At 40.2% G+C, this 20,521-nt stretch overlaps 1 protein-coding gene across 1 annotated transcript; it reads right to left on the reverse strand.

Annotated features, from left to right (window-relative positions):
* Window positions 1–1,044: 1,044 nt before the first annotated feature.
* LOC145493055 (protein ECT2-like) lies at window positions 1,045–18,730 on the reverse strand. Its single transcript, XM_081472460.1, has 22 exons — window positions 17,454–18,730; window positions 16,877–16,968; window positions 15,772–16,152; window positions 15,044–15,117; window positions 14,044–14,071; window positions 13,673–13,772; window positions 13,126–13,244; window positions 12,445–12,510; window positions 11,759–11,960; window positions 10,879–11,018; window positions 10,312–10,428; window positions 9,718–9,786; window positions 9,158–9,268; window positions 8,604–8,700; window positions 8,123–8,204; window positions 6,598–6,676; window positions 6,371–6,490; window positions 5,957–6,107; window positions 5,485–5,639; window positions 5,298–5,383; window positions 4,924–5,019; window positions 1,045–4,498 (listed from the first exon to the last, which is right to left on the reverse strand). The coding sequence occupies exons 1-22, from the start codon at window positions 17,512–17,514 to the stop codon at window positions 4,369–4,371; spliced, it is 2,556 nt and encodes an 851-aa protein (XP_081328586.1). The 5' UTR covers window positions 17,515–18,730; the 3' UTR covers window positions 1,045–4,368.
* Window positions 18,731–20,521: the final 1,791 nt, after the last annotated feature.

Below are 20,521 nucleotides of genomic sequence, written 5' to 3' on the forward strand. Positions count from 1 at the left end.
TTCTAGGCTGCAATCGCAAGCAAACGTAAGGAATTGGCGGAGAAATTGACATCCCTTTGTCGGTGAAATCTCGTGTTGAAGTCTTTTCAGCCATCTGCACATGATTGTGGCTTCTCAAACTCATTAACAATTCATCAAGTTAAAACAAAGAAAATCACAATCGTGAAGGTTTGGATAGCCGGTCATAGATTTTGACGATTTTACTTCTCCGTTTACTCTTTAGTTTTTGTTTCGATTGAGAAGATATACCAAATACTTGAGACTGTTTCATTGGCCATCCAAACACTTCGAATTTCGTTAAAAACTACTTTGCAGCGTGTCGTATTTTCAACTCTCTTCTCAGTGTTTGGATATCCCGATGAAACACTTTCTCTCGTGTTTGACGTAGTACGCACAGCGATACAAGGTGAGAATGAATGTGATGTGTTTTAAGTTTCCTGGAGTGGTGTTGGCGCTTTCTTATTCTGAACAAATCTGTTCGCAGTAGTCTGCGAGCAGGCTCTTCGCGTGGCTACTTTATTTTCCCTGGAGGAGCCCTCTCGCAGAGTTCGCGGAAGCTTTGTACACTTCCTCAGTTGCTGAGTCAAGTTGTTGTCAAATGTATCCCTATATGAGATTAGTCACGGGCGGGGAGAAACGTTTTTCCCTTTCGTAAACGATCGATGCCATGCAACAATGCTTAACTATATTTCCCTTCTCATTTTTTTCTACCAAAAATCTAAGTCAACACTTAGAGTCAAACCCGAAAACTTTGGTATGTTGACGACCCTCTCACATGCATATAGACGATGTGAGTTGGGTGGCAACAAAGATGCAAAAACGTTAGCCGAATTCGTCTATTACACCTCCTACGAAATGGCAATTATTTGACATGGTTAATTCTTGAACGGACTTTTGCGTCTAAGATTTGGGAGCATATTTTCGGACTTTCACTGCATTAACAGAATATTGGTGTACTGTATGAAGAAAGGGTAAGTTACTGCCAAGGCAATCAAGCAAGACAATAACAAGAAATGTGTTTAGAAGCAACAACTAAGGATGTGATACCACAAAAAGTGATTTATTTAATCATAATTATCTATTAATATTTTAAACAACATATTTACAGACTCGTTACATTTCTGCGTTACATGCAATTACAAGCATGAATAGTCTTTCAATCAGTTAAATACTTTCATCGTTCTCCTTTCCATCCACAAGTTCTTTACATTGAATCTCCTTTTAAAAGTAGAGAAATGTAATCTTCTTAATCATTTTCAGCGGTTTTCCAAGGACTGTCGTCAAACGGAACATATATTGAACTCTAAACCAATCAGCATGTGACTTGTAGCATCAGTGAAAAAGGCGGGAAAAAACCAAACCGACAGCGGTCAAAGGCACTGCACGCGCGCAGTTCCCGCCAAAAACTGCAGATTTTTTTCCAGAGCCCGCGCGCAAACGGATCGTGACCTTTGGGAACGAGATTCCTAAAGCAGCCGTTTAATAACGTCTCATTTCTTTTGGAAATACTCCTTTCTTTCAAGTTCTAAGTTAAAAAAAGTCACCGAAAATTAAGCGCCACAAATGCATAGAAAGTGTTATCTACCTACTTTATCGCCTAATAACTTGGTTTACCACTGCTGCGGCCTTTACTAACATTTTCTCACGGACGTCTGGCATATTTTCGCTTCAAACTCGGACAACATAGGAGTCAAGGAACAACCAAAAGTGTTGTAACCGATCAAAAACGCTGGAGAAAACATAAAAGTTATGGCAAGCGCGGGAAATCGGGCAAAGAGGAAGTCTGGTCACTTCTTCGAGTTCAAGCAAATTCCAAGTTTGTTCTGAGCATGTTGCAAGTTTGTTCTGAGCATGTTCCGAGATTGTTCAAGTGTATCACGACGCAAATGGCAAAAACAACAAAATTCCCAAAGTCATTGGAAAAACCGCATTACATATGATTACTAAGGTTCTTCAAATACTCTAGAGACCACTTACTTCATTCCTTTTTCAACCAACCAGTTATAAACAAGGGTTTCTAACATGGCTGAAAAAGTCTCCTGCCCTACTAAGGGCCTGTTTACAAGGAGAGGTTACCCTAGCAAGCGGGTTACCCTTGCACTCACACATTTCCTCTTTTTTTCCTTCGTCGTGTTTACAAGGCAGCCAGGGTTAGTCGGGTAGGCGGGTTACCCTATCTGCGTGCTAGGGTTAGCCTGGCAGGCGGGTTAACTTTCTACTTGTTTCCAGACCCTTTGATTGCAACCGCGCATTAAGTTGTCCCGGGTTGTAGGGTTACCCTGCCCGTGAAATTTTGCTTCTAAACTCGGCTATCTTTTGCCCTCCGGCTAGGGTTAACCCGCTTGCTAGGGTAACACTCCCTCCTTGTAAACAGGCCCTAAAAATCTTAGCTAAACTTCATAAACTAACGCTAAAAAAGGTTACAATTAAATTATCTCTTGTTAATCTCTTATAATCTTCCACAAAATGAGAATGGCGCCTCTAACTAGCCTTGTTTTATCTAATTTACAGACAAATGAATCTGTGCTTCGCGACCGGCGAAGAAAGAAGGCCTTACTGATCACTGAAAGGACAAGGGCCTTCTTGTCAGCTAAGCTAAGTGCTACTTTTCCGTTGGAAAACATAAGAAAATGTTTAGTCTCCCCAAACAAACTAAACTGCTCTTCCGTTCTCTTCCCTGGCAGACGATTTTCCTGGTCGCCAGAATTTTATACAATCGACTCCTCCAAATCGTATTCTACTACTGTTTTTTTTGATCGCATTCGTACGATAAATGCCTCGTTTTAATCCATCATTGAAAAGCTCAGTATGCAACACAACCTTTCCTGGTGAAGCAAAGTTTGAAGGATTTTTTTTGTCAAAAACGTTACTCATTCTCTTAAACGTCCTTACAACCTAGCACAGCAAAGGAGATATTCCTCGTAAACTCAGAGGAAACACAGAGCTTTGTGGTTCGAATCTTAGCACACGATAAGCAAACAGTTGAATGATGGTCAGCGTAATTTTAGATGCACTTGCATCATTGCTTGTTCTGTAAGTAACTCGTTATAACAAGCAATGAAGTTATGTTGACTGGTACAATGAATGAGTTGCCAGTAATCGGATACCCGTGTTTGCGCAAAGAACTCTGGGATCGTCAGGGGGCAAACATTGCAAGTCGCTAGAAGGAAATGTATGGCGAAAAGTTGTTTCGACGCCCAAAAACATGGTTTTGGGGAGAGATCAACGCTTTTCCGCCGTTGTTTTAACGCAAATGAATTTTGGCAATGTTGATACGTGGAAAATGTATGTTGCCGTTTGAATAACCGTGAAATAAGTAATCAAATTTACCGATAAACTCCCTTTTGCTTGCGTGAGGTTTATTGTGAAATATATTGAAGAGAATATTGAAAATTTCAATACACGCCTGATCTCGAGAGGCTACCCGGAGCAAATGGTAGAAAAGACCCTCCGAGAAGTTAAATATAAAGACAGAAAAGAAGCTCTAAAACAGAAATCGAAAATTGCAGAAGGAACTACTGCCCTTTGTGTCAGGCAATTTCACTCAACCGTCAATACCAAACTTTGGAAAGCATAATCACGCACAAATGGCACTTTTAAATACAAATACTCAGTGATATATTCAAGGAGCCACCCTCGATCTGTTATAGAAAAGGAAAATCACTGAAATACGTGCTTTTAGAAGCAAAACAAAGGCTTTGAGCAACACAGTAGCCACACAGCATGAGTCGCGCGGACTCATTTGTCATTAAATCAACCCCAGATAGTACAATGATCGCCACCGGGCTTATTTCCAGTATTATTAGCTTTCAAATAAGCAAAAAGTAGCCTGTACACGACTTAAAAGACTTTACTGGGTTATTTCCTCTCGATTTATACCTAATTAATTTTGTAATATTTTCAGACCATTACGCGATGTAAATTTCGCACTAAACCTCACGCAAGCAACGGTGTTTATCGGTAGATTTTGTCGCATATTTCACGGTTATTCAAACAAAAACTTACGTATTCCACATATCAACATTGCCCAAATCCATTCGCGTTAAAAACGACGGCGAAAAAGCGTTGATCTCTCTCAAAAATCGTTTTCTTGTACCTCGAAACAACTTTTCGCCATACATTTCCTTCTAGGGACTAGCGATGTTTGCCCCCTGACGATCCGAGTTCTTCGCGCAAACATGGGTATCCGATTACTGGCAACTCATTCATTTCATCCCTTCTTCGACCCTGGAATAGTAAATCGCTTGCATTAATTTATTTCTCAATTTTCCCTTAGGTGGAAGAAATTTTTTCTGTCACTGAAATTGTTAGAGCATGAATATTTAGCTGAAGGTCAAATCCTTTTTGATACCACAGACGCTGACGTGTTTATGACGGGCTCATGGGTTCGGCTCCTACACTTGTTGCCCTCACCCTACCCCCCTGGAAGCAGGCTTGATTGTTTCGCGTTGATACACCGAGAGGGCTTGTGCAAGAAAATCGCCTTGTTGGTGATGAACTGAAAAAGTAACAAAAAGAGCTGATTAATATCGATAAAAAAAAAACAACAACAAGCATTTTTTTTTTTAATAGTTGAGTCTGCATGCGAGTCAAGTTGTCCATCAGGCCGGCGCTTATCTCAGGTTTCTGTAGCATGAAGTGATTAGGAGTATTTCTACCCCACCCTGTACGGGATGCTGGTCCATCGCAGGGTTACCCCCAGCATTAAATTCGCCGGTACCCATTCATACACCTGGGTGGAGAGAGACACTGTGAGAGTAAAGTGTCCCACCCCAGAATACAACACAATGTGTCCAACCAGGGCTTGAACCCGGACCGCTCGATCCGGAGACGAGCGCACTAACCATGAGAAGACCCGTGACCGCAACTCTCACTAAGGTTTTTTTTTTTTTTTAAACACATCCTTAACTGTTGGAAACTTACGTGGATACCGAACGTCTTATGGTTCCTCCTGCTCGTTTGGGTGTTTTGTTCATTGAAAACGCTCGGCTGACCTTTCTTGTTGTCCTTTTCGCCACCCTGTGTTGATGGCGACGAAAACAAACAGTGTATTACAACTTAGAATAAACTTACAATTGATTATATCCACGACTGAAGGAAAAAAAAAAACCACTTGATAGTACAGAAACGCACGTCGAGATCATATTGGTCGAAATTTCACCAAAAAGCCGAGAGTTTCACATTCGTAATACAGGGTTCATACATTTTTTTTCTTTACTGTACTTTGTCTCGCCCGACAAACCACGGATAGAGATAGAAAATAGCTAACGAGCAATGTTCGAGGCCTAACTGCTTACCTGACAGCTCTACTGAGAGTTCCGTTTGACATATCGCTTTTTGACAACATCAGTTCCTGTGGGTCAACTGTGGTCAGAAAATTCTCCTGTAAAGCAATAATATGGCAGTTAAGTTTCATGATACGTGATCCAAGACAATTTAGCGCAGGATGGGAGTGGTAGGTAAGGTTTAGTGTCCAGGTCTTACCTTGTCTGCAGTGCAAGTGGTATTGGCTAGTTCCGTAGTGAGGTTTTGAAGCCATTCTGATTTGTTCATATCTTCCCCTACCAGTCTGAACATCAGAAGCGTCTCTTTCATTTCCTGAGGGCAGCGATAGATGATTCCAAACAGATTTTGACAATCTAGGAAAGAAAAAACAAGACACAACACAAATATTTTAATGTGAAAAGCAGAGCTATCGACGATGGAGACTTAGAGATATACAGTTGGTGTACATGTAAGTTGTATAGTTGCCAATAATCAACGAAAAAGACAACAAAAACAAAATATTCTTGATTGCTGTGACGGAAAAGGCTCTGGAATCAAATAATCTCACGCCGATAAATTGTACTTGCCGTTTCTGCATCTCTGATTCACTGGGAAGTTTGGAAAATAAACAAAAAGACGTGAATGACTTGGTAAGGTAAGTTTTATTTAACTCTGGTGGTGCACTTCTTACCATCATTATCCCGGATGTCCACCACGCGTCTGACATGTGCCAGGGGCATGAACTTCACGTGTTTGTAGGCCTTTTGCGGCGTGCGCCCTGCCGGGCTTTTCATGGGGAGCGGTACGTTGTTCATCACTTTCAAGCCTCGCCGTTTTGTCACCTGCAAGTAACACAATTATAGCGCTCATCTCCGAGAACTGGCTGGCCAGCGGTCCTCAGAAAGACTGTCGCTAAGCAACGTGTCGTAAGCTAATAGCGGTAGCGAATAGGGTTACCTGAAAACTCTTGGAGTACTCGTGCTATTTTAGATTGGTAAGCACTAGTAACAAAGAATCGAAAACTCTTCGGGAACTTAGGAAACCGTCGATTGTTCCCGAGTATAAGCTTTTTACTTCTCTACACTCATGATGTTTTAAAACTTACCTCCAGACTATCATTAAAGAGGAATATAGTCACAGCTTCTCCTTTACCACAGATCGTGTCGCTCAGTTCAAACGTGTCGGCTTTGGACACGTAAACACGGTGTGAAGACAGTACGTATGCCTGTGAAAAGGAAGATAAGAATGAAACGTAAAATAAGACATGAAAAGCGTTTAAACCACAACAGACCAATTATAAATATCTCAAAAATGAAAATTAGTCATACTCACAGGGCAGCCATCGACGTCTCGGAGGATTTCAAACATTTGGACTTGACCTTCTGTCTTTCGTTTGTCTTCGTTGATATGGCTAGAGAGAAGAAAAGCTAAACACTCATTAAGCACGATCACAAAGGTATGATGTATAAAGCGGAGCAGATATCGGGCATTTGCTAAATTAATAACAGTTTTTGGCGAAGGAAAAGGTTGGAAAAGGTGTGTTGGATTCAGGGTCAGAATTAGATAAGTGTGGAATATTACCAATATTAGATATAGTCTGTAGCACTGTTAAGCATTAAACACCTACCCTTAAAACGTTTAAAAACAAAGTCAAGCTAAACATCTTACAGTCTTACTGTTCATGAGTTTTCAACTGGTATTTGTTTATTTATTTTATTTATTTATTTTTATTTATCTATTTATTTATTTATTTCTTCTTTTCGTCTCTCTTTTATTGACTAATTAATTGCTTTCAGCAAGCTTTAGTGCCAACCTACCTCCTGTACTTAAACATTACTTCAGTTTTACTCAGCTCGATTAGCTTTATAGTTATCCTGAGTAAACATTACCTCTTTTTTGTATTAATATATTATATTGTAAAGTTTAACTTCTTTTTTCTATTTGGTAATAAAGCTTGTTGCTGTTAAATTTTACAGAAATATGGGCAAAATGTGTAAACGCGAGCGTCAGTCACGTATTCCCAATTTGCTCCTTCTGCAACACATTGCGATCCATTTTCATCCTCGACATGTTTAGTCCTCAGAATTGATTTCAATCAGTTGTCGAGTGTTGTTCTTCATCATTAATCCATTGTTACTGGGTTTTCTGATTTGGGGAATTCATTGTGCGTATAGAGGAATCGTCTCGGTGGAGGTAGTTCTGAAAAGAACTGTTAAGCGAACTTCTTTTTCACGGTCAAATGAAAAATACTTGCCTGTCGATGGTGTCTTAAGTCTGGTCCGTTGAAAGTGATTGGTCAGTTCGGCCGTAATGGTATTGGCTGAAAGACCCGTGTAAAGGTTGCCAGATACTCATTGGTCAGTTTCGATCCATCTATTGCTGGTCAATTACGTCGTTCTGTTTGAGGTCCGTCCGTCGGGTTTGTTTATGTCGTAAATAAGTTGTTTATATGGTGTTGGTAGTTGTTAGCATCTGTGAGACGCTTTTGTTCTTTAGTTGGTGTACCCGCTTTCCAGAGTCAGTCGTTGAAAAATAGTTCGTGCTGATACTCCTGGGTTTAAACCATTTACTGTGCTATAAAATTATGATTTGAGCTTCTCTGAATCACGTTTAAAGGAGCTGGTCAATGTTCTTTTGTTCGAGGTACATTTTCGAGGATACCGGTATTCTTAGACTGCCAGCAGTCTCTCTTTAACTCGAAAATCCGTGGGGAAGAACGCAAAGAAGAGCTCAACAGAAGTGAGCGGTCGTTTTTGCGTTCTTCCCCACGGATTTTCGAGCAAAAGAGACATTGCCCGCAGTCTACAGTATTCTATAGGATTCCTATTTCTACAATTACATCTAATAACAGCCTTACGTCGTAACGTTCTTGAGTGAGTCCACTGCCTTGCCAAGGGCTGAGTGATCGGGGTTCTTCTTGTCTGTGTGTTTCAGAAGATCTGAGAAACCAGAATCCCAGTCAATTTTTCGGAACTAAAACCACTTAAATTGATTAATTCCAAGCCACAACGTTTGATAGCAACGTGCAAACATGAAGCATCAAATCGAAGGATAAATGGGAAAAAATTAACTGATCAATCGCTTCAGTCGTTTCCAAAAAGGACTAAGATGCAAAGACGATCATATTGAAAGACTATCGAGGCGTCACAATGGAGACGATCCCGGTCGGGATGGGTGGTAGGGACAGTCACAAGCGTTTTTAAAATGAAAACCACTCGTGGTTCGTGGGGATCTGTAAAACATTTAAGCAAGTTGAAAGACGTTGGGTTGTGTTTTACGTTTACTCACCAAGTTTGGCTCAGTGTTTGCTGGGCTTTAATTTAATCAGTTCTGTTTACCTGAAAGAAGTAAATTCATGCTTGGCAGTCTTTGAACCGGTCTGATGAGAAGTTCAGCCAAGGTCTGTCGCCCGCATTCCGGTCTGCTAAGACATGCCTGGTAAAACAAGTTACACAACAAATGAACAGTCAATCAGCCCGCGTTGCGGACGGAAATTTCCTTGTAAATAACCGGTGGCGTCTCCGACATATGGGAGTTAACAAATTGACGTCCGTTTTTCATGCGTCTGTCTTGTTATTGACAACGAATTTCGCAATAACATTGTCAAAGTAGCTGTGGACCCGTGAGGCGATAGTCGAGTGGTTCCGCAGACTACTTTGACAATGTTATGACGAAATTCATTGTTGAACTTCTCTGCTCTCGCTCGCTGACGCATCGTGTCTTATAAATTCATGTCTGTGTCTGTCCGCTTATTGAAAATGAAAATTAGCCAATGAGCGCGCGAGAATTTCTGCAGTTATCGTAAAATGTCGTTCACTTGATGCTGGCTTACAGTTATGAGAACGACGGGTAGCCTATGGGCAGGCTCATTGGTGAGGACAGCGTTCTTTACCTTCAAAAAGGCGTGAAATCTTGGAACATCTCGATCACACCTCGCCACGGTTTCTTTCGTCATCTCAAAGTAGTTCACGAACGGTGGATAAACTTTAACCATGTCTTCAGCCTGAGGAAATCAAAACCAAACAGAGCGGTTCTCTAAAACTGGCAAGTCTGATACTAAAGTATTTAGCAATCGCACACAGAACCAACAGCCATAGTAAAGAGTTTTCTTTCATTGTCACTTGCGCGGTCAAGTCAGTCTGCCCCGTGAGAGGGAGGTCTTAGGTTTGACCCGAGGAATTCTCTATTGATGACGTTGTTACTTACGCGCGAAAATTGAAAATCGAGCGGGCAACCAATCAGAGAGATAACAGAGAGCTGCGCCAAGCAGTGTGGCATTTTTCTGACCGAATCTCAGACTCTATCGGAAATGGAATTGGGGGGAGGGGGGAAGGGGGAGGGGGGAAGGGGGGAGGGGGGAGGGGGAGGAGGGGGAATGGGAATCAAGCGGGCGAAAGAAAAGGGTAGGGAGGATAGTTTACCAATGGCTTTTCTTGTAAAGTAATCGCTTACGTGGTTAATAATGATGTTCCCGATACATTTGTCCTCTTTCCATTCATTCACTAGCACTTCAAGTTCATTCTGCAAAGAAGAGAATATGTGCAATACTCACAAACAAAACAAGTTACTCACATCATAGACCTTACATCATAAGAAAAATACTGCGGTAAGTAGCCAAAAAATTAAAAAGCAAGGCTGACAGAGATGCCTTCGAGTGGCTTTTGCATAACTTACAAAATCTTTTAAAAATTTCGTGATAGGTCCTAGGGATTCATCTTCAAGAGCATTAATTATTTAATTAAGATACTTCTACGGTTAACACGGAACATACATGTAAATACTGGCTTCTCTCTGACCTTGTTGAACGTTCCCTGGATTTCTCGCGGAATAAAACCTTTATAAAATATCAAATCCTGTTAAAAACCTCAATTACATGTCCAGTCAATTTTGCTTCAGTTCCTAAACGTTCCTGTCATTTTCGATCGAATCATTCTATTAAATTTTTGTTTGGTTTTCTACGAACTATAAACGGTCTTTTAAACTGCGCAACACACAACAAACAAAACCGCGAGTTTTCTTCTAATTCGCTGTTGCGGGATATCTCACCATGATTTTATTGTGAACCTCCAAAATGCCTGGTAAACGACCAAAGATCGTCTTGATGTCTTCAGCAGAAATGATTGATCCACCCCGCGGTTCCTTTTCAAGTGGCTCTTTGAAAACCTAAATGAAATAAGGCGCTTGAGAAATCAGAAATGAAACACGAATTAAGTTTAACAGGCGCTATCACACGACGAAATTTCCCTGGCAATTTACAGCGGACACTAGTCGCATGAGAAACTTCCTCGACCAAGTGCCACGTACCTGAAATGAACAAGCCTCGGAAAGGTTTTGTCGTAGCAAGCCCTTCACGAAGTAGAGTGAACTTCTGAATTTAGACGTTTTTATATAACGCCGGCTGTGACAATGAGCATTGTAATAATTTTTGTATGCTTTGCCCAGTCGCTGTCCAAACCAACTTTAACAAAGCCCCTTTAATAAAGTTGGGTCACACCTTTCCTTAAGCCACGTCTTCTTAAAATCACTAGCTGCGGGTGAAAGTATACAAAAATCCAAACCTATGACATTTTATCTTAAAATGACCCGTTCAGCAAGCCGCAGCCATTTTGATACCTTGAGGATGTTTGTAAGAATCTCCACGTAGTTCCTTTCTGTCTGTAGAAGTTCCATGGCCACTTGCTGCCGTGAAGTCAGAGGTTTTGGGGGACCTGGGATGGGTGTGCTGAGAGGGGAGATGGTACCGCTTGGGGTCTCTGTAGAGGGACGATACAAAAGGAAACAGAGCTGTATTGCGAGTTCATTATACACTGCTGGTGCAAACAGTTATTCACACATCGGAAAGATGGTTGTATAGATATGTAGGAGACATCGGTCAATTATCATTTTCGTTCGTCAACGGTTGAGCAAATGGTAAGCAAAAATGCCGCATGGTAAGCTCCGTTTGGATTGGCCATTTACTATTTACCCAAAATACCCAAGTTACCGAAAGAGACAAAAGACGAGTTCGACCTGATCATTATTCCAACATGACGGTGGAGAATTGCAAATAGTAAGCACATTTTTGACTCGGATATTTTGGCTGAAAATTTTGGACTCCCTTCACAGGGGTTGCGTTTATTTCGGAAATTTTTCGGTTGGTCGAGCCAAAATTGTCTTATCATTTACATTCTGATCGAAATTTACGGAATTTTTGGGTAAATTGTAAACAACCGTTTAAGCTTTAGTTTGACTGATGAGATTTAATAGAAGCCAAAAGGTTAATCAAGGAGCCCTACAAATTGAATTCTCTATTTTCCAATTGCCGTAATTCACGCTGTTTGCCTCCCAAATTTTGCATAAACTATTGTTGTGAAATGCTCTTGGGAATATGCGGGCCTCCCAAAAGCATTTCACAACAATATTTTGTGTAAATGTGGGGGGCAAACAGCGTGAATTATGGGCAATTAGAAAATAGAGAATGTAGTAAGGGACAGAAGTTGGTAAAGCGTGTTACCTTTGGGCGTGGCAGGTGACACTAAGGTGTTGTCCAGAAGAGAAGCGGAAACAGACAACAGGTCGCCACTCTTACGCTTTGTACGGAACAGAGGGGACTCTGGGGAGAGCAAGTCACTGAGGTCTGAGTCCTTGAGTTTGCGGCGTTTCCTCTTTCGACTGCCAACTGGTGTGATTTGCTGGGAGGTGGTCACAGAGGGGTCCTGGTAATAGATACAACAGGACAATAACCTATCAAATGACACTTCCAGATGAAACAGCTTCATAGTTCAGTGTATGTGTGGGTGCAATCAAATCGCTGTCAACAGGACGGTTTTAGCATTTCAGGGTTGCTTTTAAATGTTCCCTGGTTAAAGTTACAAAGTTACAACTTGCTAAGACCACAACTAAGGGTCAGATTTGAGGAAATGTTCTTTAAACAGCATAATTGCTCCTCTTTGAATTTTTTCTCCAAAAGTCAACACCCAAGTCAGTAAAGCAACTTAACATACATGTACAAGGTAGCTCAAGCTCATCTGAGGATGAAACTTTTCTTGTAGAAATAAATTTGCGATTTTAAAGAAAAATGAATTTTGTCACTTGTGGGAGTAACCAATGTTTTTGAAGTAATGTTCAATTACTCTGTCTGTCTGTCTGTCTGTCTGTCTGTCAGTCTGTCTGTCTGCCTGTCTGCCTGTTAGTACTCACCATAGCAATGAAGTGATAAAATGACTCATCTGCACATGCATCCATGTGAATACTGGCCCAGAACCACTGCAAGTCAATTAAGACCACAAGCTTAAGAATCAAATAAATTGTTCCTCTCATGCACTCGTTAATTATAAATATAAAATTACCAAAGAAGTATCATAAGAGTTACTAACATGAATGTGTCAGTTTACAAATTTTTGTATACAAAGTTGAAGGGCTTGTCTTCGTATGTCCATACATGTACTGAAGTCTTCCAGAGAAGAGAGGGTTCTCAGATCAAAAACCCTACAAGGTCAACTTCATGACCCAGCAAATTAATATAATTTGGTGGGAGCAGTGGGAATTGACCCGTTCGAATTCCTTGTCGACACCCTGCCTTGAAAAATTTTCTTCTCCCATCCCATGAGTACTCATAACAACAAGATCAACATTTACTATGCGGTAGTCAGGATTGACAAAATTAGCTGACTACTGGCAAAATCATCATCTGCCTCGTGGTCTCAGCTGTCTACTTTGTTGGGATATTTACTGCATTCTTGAGAAAATGGTGGCAAACCAGCTACCTACTCCATCGACAACATAATAGCCACCTTAAGTTCAAAACTTTCTCACAATCCTGGTGGTTTTTTTTTTCTCAACAGCAGTTGCAGTTCTAGAGTTCAACACACGTAGACATACCTCCTGCTTAACAACTTGACAATGAGACTGGTCCACTAAACCACTTGGTAGCTCTGTGACACTGTCTTCCACAACAAGATGTGTACAGCGACTATCACTGGCTTCCACGGGCACCCCACCTAGAAGGCAATGTTGTCAAAATAATTGCATAATGGCTCTGTGGAGCGTGCATCAAGAAAACCAATTACCAACCATCTTGAGGTAAGTTTTCTCATAAAGAAGTTCATTTCAAAATGTTTTGCCAGTCTGTGAAAACCCGTTGCTCTCTGACCTGCTGAAAACGTTCATGAAACCCTTGCACTAGCCTCAGGTCATGAGACATAGCTTTCTTTACATGCTGTTAACAATTTTATTTCTGCCAATTGTCACAAAATCCACCTATAAACAAGTCTACGACGTGTTCCAGAGAAACAAGATGGGGTCTGCAGAAGCATGTCTCCCTAGACCTGAAGGGAGATTTTTGCACCTAAGTTGCTAGCAAAGAGGTATTAAAATTGCCTTATCTTTTACAGGGAATGTATTAGAACTGAGCAGGAGTTATTAGTACCTTGCTGCTCTGTGGATTCTTCCATGTGTTTTTTCTCGTCATCAGAAAATCCATGGAAACTGAGAAAACATCTATGAAATGGCATCATCTTGAATTTTTCCTGTGACAAATTAAACAAGTCAACATTGTCTGCGTGGTAGCCTAATGGTCTTTGCTGCGGCTTGAGATCAAGGGTGGAAATTTCTGGAAGATTAAGACCTACTTACAAGATGCTGGCAACAGGCAGACTGCTCAAGATTCTAAAGTGTGCTGAAATATTTGCTATAGTGGACTGCTCATGCACAAGAATCTGCAGCTGACTGCAAATTGAGACGAATCTGATCACTTCTGATCTGTTGGCTTTTCTTTAACTATCAGAGGAAAAAACTTACCATTCCATCATCCATTGCATTTGCTCCACTACAAAAGAAAATTAACAATTTTTTTTAAAAGTAATATTCCCAACAGCGTTCCTATACATTATTTTAAATGTATGCAGAATTCAAGACCTATTTTGTACATTTTCCAATCATTATATCAAGTAATTTTCTTTTTCCAGAGTCAAACAACAAGTAGATTTCCTCAAAACGTAACCAAAATATAATTAATAACCGTGCATGTACTGTAACTTGCATTGTGAACCTACAGCCCTCATGGTGCAATGTGGACACACATGTACCTGGGTAACATGGGGAGAGTCCTCCAAATTCTGCCATTGAACATTTTGACCAAGGCAAATTTGAAATTTGACTAGCTGGCAAACTTGCTGCAGCTTGGCAAAAACATAAACTCCACATGTCCTTCCAATTTTCAGGTGTGATCTTTATTTTCTAGACTCTGGCAGGCCTCGAAAAACTGTTTGCAAATTTACCATTTAATATTCCAGACACTGTACAAACCCTGTGCATCTGTGAGAGAACTGAAGTGTCTCAGTTTGTGCTCAAGAGTTCTTTCCTCACGAGAAACTGTAAAAGACAATCGGGCTGCTTAAACTTCTAATCCTCCATTCGTAAGAAAAAAGATGGCAACTGGTAATTAACAAATAACCCATGTTTCTAAGGGCACGGAAACCTTCCAAATACTTATAAAAACAGACAGAAAAGTTCCAAAATCTTCAAACCTAGCATACACCACGTCATTGATACTGTATGGCTTTCCTTGGGCCCAATTGGTTGTGTTAGGTTTGCAAGCTACCATCAGTAGTAAAATGTTCAGCTGCTACATGTATCTTTTTTCCTCTGGAGGACTGCAACCCATGGATGTCATATCAAAGCTACATCTAGTTTTACGTTAACGTAGGCTCCTAGTAGAGTCACCTAATAATTGCATATAACTGGGACTTTATGGCCATTTCACTTTGGTATTGAACATCCAAAAAACATTTTTACTCACATCTCATGTCGTCTTTCCCAGCACTTTGCAACCCATTGTTCTGTCATAATGGTAGTTCCAAGACTCACTGCAGCCTGAGGGTTAATGCACAAGTAAATGATTGTTCAATTTGAAACTTTAAATTCTTAAGCAGTCTGTTGAAACATTTATTAGTGGTAAGTCTGTCTATCTTCCAGGATGGAAGATATTGTTTTATTATATGGCAAGGTCTGCAAGTAGGCAAGATAAATCAAATGCTGTGCTGTACTTCAGGCTTCTCAAGCCACCAGCAGGCAAGATGCAGTATCTTGCCCACTTGAGGTTACCTACTGTCCTGCAAGAAAAGCATTTTCTTCATGACAAACAATAAATGCTCTAATGACCTAGAGCTTGTATGGTCAAAATGGTTGGATGTTCAGGGCTGTCATTAAATTTCCAGACACCTGTTGCCTCGATCTTCATTCCAACAAGCTTGTTACAATGTGGCTGAATTGTATCAACAAGAGACAATTTCAGCTGTAACACCAAGGGCTCATCAAACATACTCAGCCGTAACAGGTGTTGCGGTTTACGGCCATTAATGATGGCTCTGGATTTTAGCCTTGTTATTTTCAATTTTTGTCTGTTTATGGACCATGATGCAGTTGAGGTCCACAAACATTAAAAAGAACTAACTTTGGCAATATCCAGCCATTTCAACCTCACGCTTCATCAAGAACCCATCTGTATGCAGTGTACCACATACTTACTCTGTACTTCTGCCCATGTATTGAGTTGGCAACAAGCTGTGTCACCCTTCCACTGAATTCTCGTCGTATACTACCACCCATATGATGAACTAGATTACAAAGTCGTCCAAGTTCTTCTTTCTTTCGAAATCCAGTAAAACATATGATAAGATTACTCATCACTGCACAATAAAGAGGTCTGGAATTGTACGGTAAAGGCTGTCCTTGCTTAGCGCACGAATGCACTATCGGAGGTCCAATGATTCTTTGCTCCTCCTTGCGTAAAAGCTCAAAGTCTTCCCCTTCAAATGGGTCACATACAAAGACTAGTTCAATGTTATCAGTTACTGCTTGTAATGATTCTTTGACATTATCTGATATGGTTACAGGAACATTAAGAGCCTACAGGAAAAGAGGAAAGAAAAGGATATCAGATCTTAAACAACAACAAGTTACTGTCATATCTGTGTAGCATAAAATGTTTCTAAAGCATACTGTAGTTCTCATGTCAGTAACATGACAGGGTGAGAAGGATCGCTATAAACTTACATTGAGGCTGCAGTCACTGTGGGCCTATTTCTTTAGGGGCCATGGTCTAAGTTTTGGTGCAGTACATTGGGCTTGAAATTAGAAGGATAAGGGGTGCGATTTTTCAGCTAAGACACATTGTACTTTACTAATATATACCGTAGATATATAAACAACAAAGCATATAGATTGCTGAACTGATAGGTTACCACATGTAAATGCAATGCTGGGAGCAGCATTAAACTTGAAAATTATACAAATGGGGCATTCCATATTTTTATTCCCCCTACCCCCTATGGAGGACAACAGAGCCAGTCATAAAACCGTCCAACAAATTTTTAACCCCTTCGATCCAAACTTCAAAGGTGCCGACAACAAAAAACTAGGCTGTCGGAATCTGTCCTCCATAGGGGAGAGAGGTGGGGGAGTGGAGAGATGCAAGAAGAAAAATTTAATTGAATGTCTCAATATACAGTTTAACAGTTCAACCCCTTCTAGTCCTGGAGGGGGGAGCAATACGCCTATAGACACTTCAAGGCTCCTTTCAGATATGTAGCCTATTGAACTAGACTGTTCCAACAAAATGCTGTAATATTACCTCAATCGCTTGCATGAGTTCTTTATTTTCTCCATTTTCTTTTCCCACTACACAAAGTCGAGTTTCCATAGCGGAGCTGGAGCTGCTGCTTCCTAAAATTTGAGGTCAAACAATAAAATATAATATACACAATAAGCTTACGATATCAGGAAAAAGTTAAAACAACCAATTCGTTGTAAAACTTTGATGAGTTCTAAGCCAACGGCTTTAACTCCTTTTTTCCCTATGTCTTCAGATCATGTTGTCTATCGATAGATGATGATATAATTTTCCAAACAATGTTTCACAAAATTGCTTCGGTCCTCTGAGACATCTCTAAATATCTCTAAATGTCCTAGCTTGAATATCTCAGACAAGGTACTAAGCTAGCGAAGAATGGAACCATACGAGCTCGCGCAACTATTTTTGTACTAAGATTTAATAATTATGTTCTGTCTTTACGCATATTTCCCGAGATTATGGCAGTTTCTAGAAATAACTTTCCTATAGACATTTAAATGGGAACGTTCAACTGTAAATGGAGGGATAATCCTTAGTTTACTCACTGTCAAACTGACAGCGAAATCTACAAACCCACCTTCACGTGAAGAATTCTGATGGTCGGACGAGTCCAGATTTCCCGAATTATCGGCATCCATTGCGCCTAAAAACGCCGTATTATCAAGGTAATTCTGTCTACACTTATTCTCTCAAATCCAGCGAAAAATCTTAAATAAATCGACGTAGTTTTCACAGAACTTTTAGCCTTCAATTGTTGCTGAACCCCAAAGAAATTTCCTTTTCAAAAATGGCGGTTGTACAACGGTTGAATAGGTCAATTCCATATTTGGAGGTTTTGCGCCGTGCTTACATTTCCTTGTCAGCGGTACTTTTAAGCAAAGCATTCGTTGTGTAGTACCATATAGATTGTCCTCTAACTAAGAATATTTTGGTTGGTTCATTTTTCGGGCGCCATTATTTTTGGGGGGCTTTTTACCGAAGGTAATTTGCGTTTCAAGAATAGTCTTGAAGGCTAAATTTAGTTTATTTCGAAAGATTTTTGCAATGGTCTGAAAAGAATCGGGCTATCAAATATATTAATGAAAAAGAATATCATCTGATAATCTCTGGGTTAATGCCAATGAAAACCTCTAAATAAGCTTATTCGAGTAGACTCTCTCGGTCATGTACTCACTCACCATAGCGTCGAAAAGCGCCAGATGGGGCGATTGTAAAACAGTGTAGCACTGGAGTTGTGCCAAGGTGAGTTACGCGCGTGGATCGAGGACATCACGCACGACACGTACGGGTCTCGAATTTGCTTCTGTAAGAAGATGTATAGTTTCTGGCAATTGCTTATCTCTAGATCTTCTCTACAGATCTCGGATTAGATTCTTTCAAGGAGATTATTCTGCTTACAAGATAATTACTTTTAAATCTTCCAACATTGTACAAGAGTGTCGCCCATAAGTTTATAATTGTCTGTGTGGTTTGAAATCTTTGTTATTGCGGTTTTGTTTCGTGCGAAGAAACAAATAAACAGAAGAGCCTCGTCTGTCATGGAAAATGAATCACTATTTCACATGCTGGGAATAGTTCATCGACCAACCGTTATTTTAATGTCACATTTGTATTCAATCAATATTTTCATAAACATTAGTTTGGTTTCATATCCTGTTATGAACAATACATCATTGAAGGGAAACATGAATTAACATTAAAAATTCCGTCAGTTCAGGGGCGCGTTTAGCCTCTTGGACAGATTAAAAGTGTGCCTAAGTGAGCAGTTTTGTGCTTCAGACTTCCAAGTTTCACCAAGTTAAGTTTTTATGGTTCTCGTCCATCTGTTATGTTTTCGTGCCATCTAAACATCCTAGATTCAATTTCCAACTGCCTTTAGCCCGATTTTTTTTTTTTTTTCAGTTCTTCACCTCACCTCACCTCACCCAGCAAGCCATCATCATGTTTCAAAAGAATCCGCCGCCATTCACAAAGCAAAGGATATAACAGATCAGTTGTTGCTGACGGATGTGTTTTTATTGTCGTGATTTCGTGACTCAGTGTTTGTGTCCAGTCAATGGAAGCGATAACCCTTTTGTTTAGTCTGAATTAACTGCGTGTTGAGTCTCTAAAAAACAGTGCAGGGAACAAAGACTGCCTAACCGTTGTCATCTGGATCTAATTAAAGCTCGAGAGACTCACTGATAAGTTAACTAACAACTACTTTTAGTGGGTTGGTTCGTTTTTTAAGAGAACAACTCGCCTCTCGTTAAAAAGATTTCAAAGCTTCATCTGGTATTAATAGACAGATGCTTTTATCAGGATAAAACGGTTAGCTTTTATACCTCTTCGATTTTGCAAATCAAAACAACTTAAGTCAATGAGAAGCGTTTCTATTTCAGAAGATTAACCGGAGATGAAAGATCTTGCGAACCTTTGCCCTCTTTCCAAAAATATAACGCTTCGATAAAAGAGCGGACACAGAAAACAAATATATTGCCCGGGGGGTAGATACAAAAATAACACTGAAACATTGATCATCGGTCGGAATCCTAACTGATCAAAGAACTGTTCTGTTCAATGTTTTGGCTAGAAATTTCTCGAGTTTTTTCAAAAAATACAGCTGTGAAAGCTGTTGTCTTTTGTCTTTCGAGTTTGTTAACGAGATATTGATTTTTTTCTCACGGATTGAAAAACCAATAGACATTTGCTTGTTTATTCGAAAACAAGATGTGTGATTGAAAATCAATCAATCACACAGCAAATGCTGCCTGTAGTTTTTAAACTCCATAATATATCGGATGGATAGGCAGGGTCTTTCGCCCGTGTAATTCGATTTCTCTTTTAATTGCGGTAAACAGTTCCCGCATCAGAGACCCTCAGGCACGCCTGTTTTGCTTACTTTTGTGCCTGTCTACAAACCACCATTGTGTTGATCACGCAAGGAAAAATTTAGTACGTTGTATTTTGTTGGGTGTCTCTGTCGTTATAATTTGGAATTTCTCAACAAAAGAGAGAAATTCAACTAAGCTTCTTGATACTGATCATAAATATCATTCATAATCAGAGCTTTCGCCGAATAAAATAAAAGTTTGTTGAAAACCGGTTTGGCTAAATACATCGTTATGTTTATAAAGACTGACAAATGTAAAAATATAACAGTCTGCAGACCTCGCAGAACCGGCACTAAATCTGTTTAGAGGTCACTTGTGTTAGATATCGAGGTTTCGGTGAAAGTTATTACTAAACGGAAGTTGTCGAAACTTGTGCCGGTTTACTAACAAGACAGCCTCGCAGTTCACGCGCAACATGTCGAGGAAGCGGAGCGAAGGAACCATTTAGTGGTTTCTGCAGAAGGTAATCGAATTTTGACAATAGACGCACTGACAATGTGGAGGAATATTTTGTCAACATTCATCTTGGTCCGACTTGGCAACCGACGGCTGGGAAATCATCGCCAAGTTTTAATAAGCAGAACCAAAATAAGAATAATCAGTCCTGTTATTTTATACCGCAGGTTTTTGCACGGTACGAAACTTGCGCCAGGTTGCTCAAAGCCCGCGATTACGCTAACCCAGGATAAGTGAGGATTTTAGTTTTGTAACTTTTCAGTGAAGTTTTCTGTTTATGGTACTTGGCCTCAGTTCTGAGTTTGAGTAATCTCAA

The sequence above is a fragment of the Orbicella franksi genome, chromosome 7 (genome assembly GCF_964199315.1).
Source record: "Orbicella franksi chromosome 7, jaOrbFran1.1, whole genome shotgun sequence".
In the NCBI taxonomy this organism is placed as follows: Eukaryota; Metazoa; Cnidaria; class Anthozoa; order Scleractinia; family Merulinidae; genus Orbicella; species Orbicella franksi.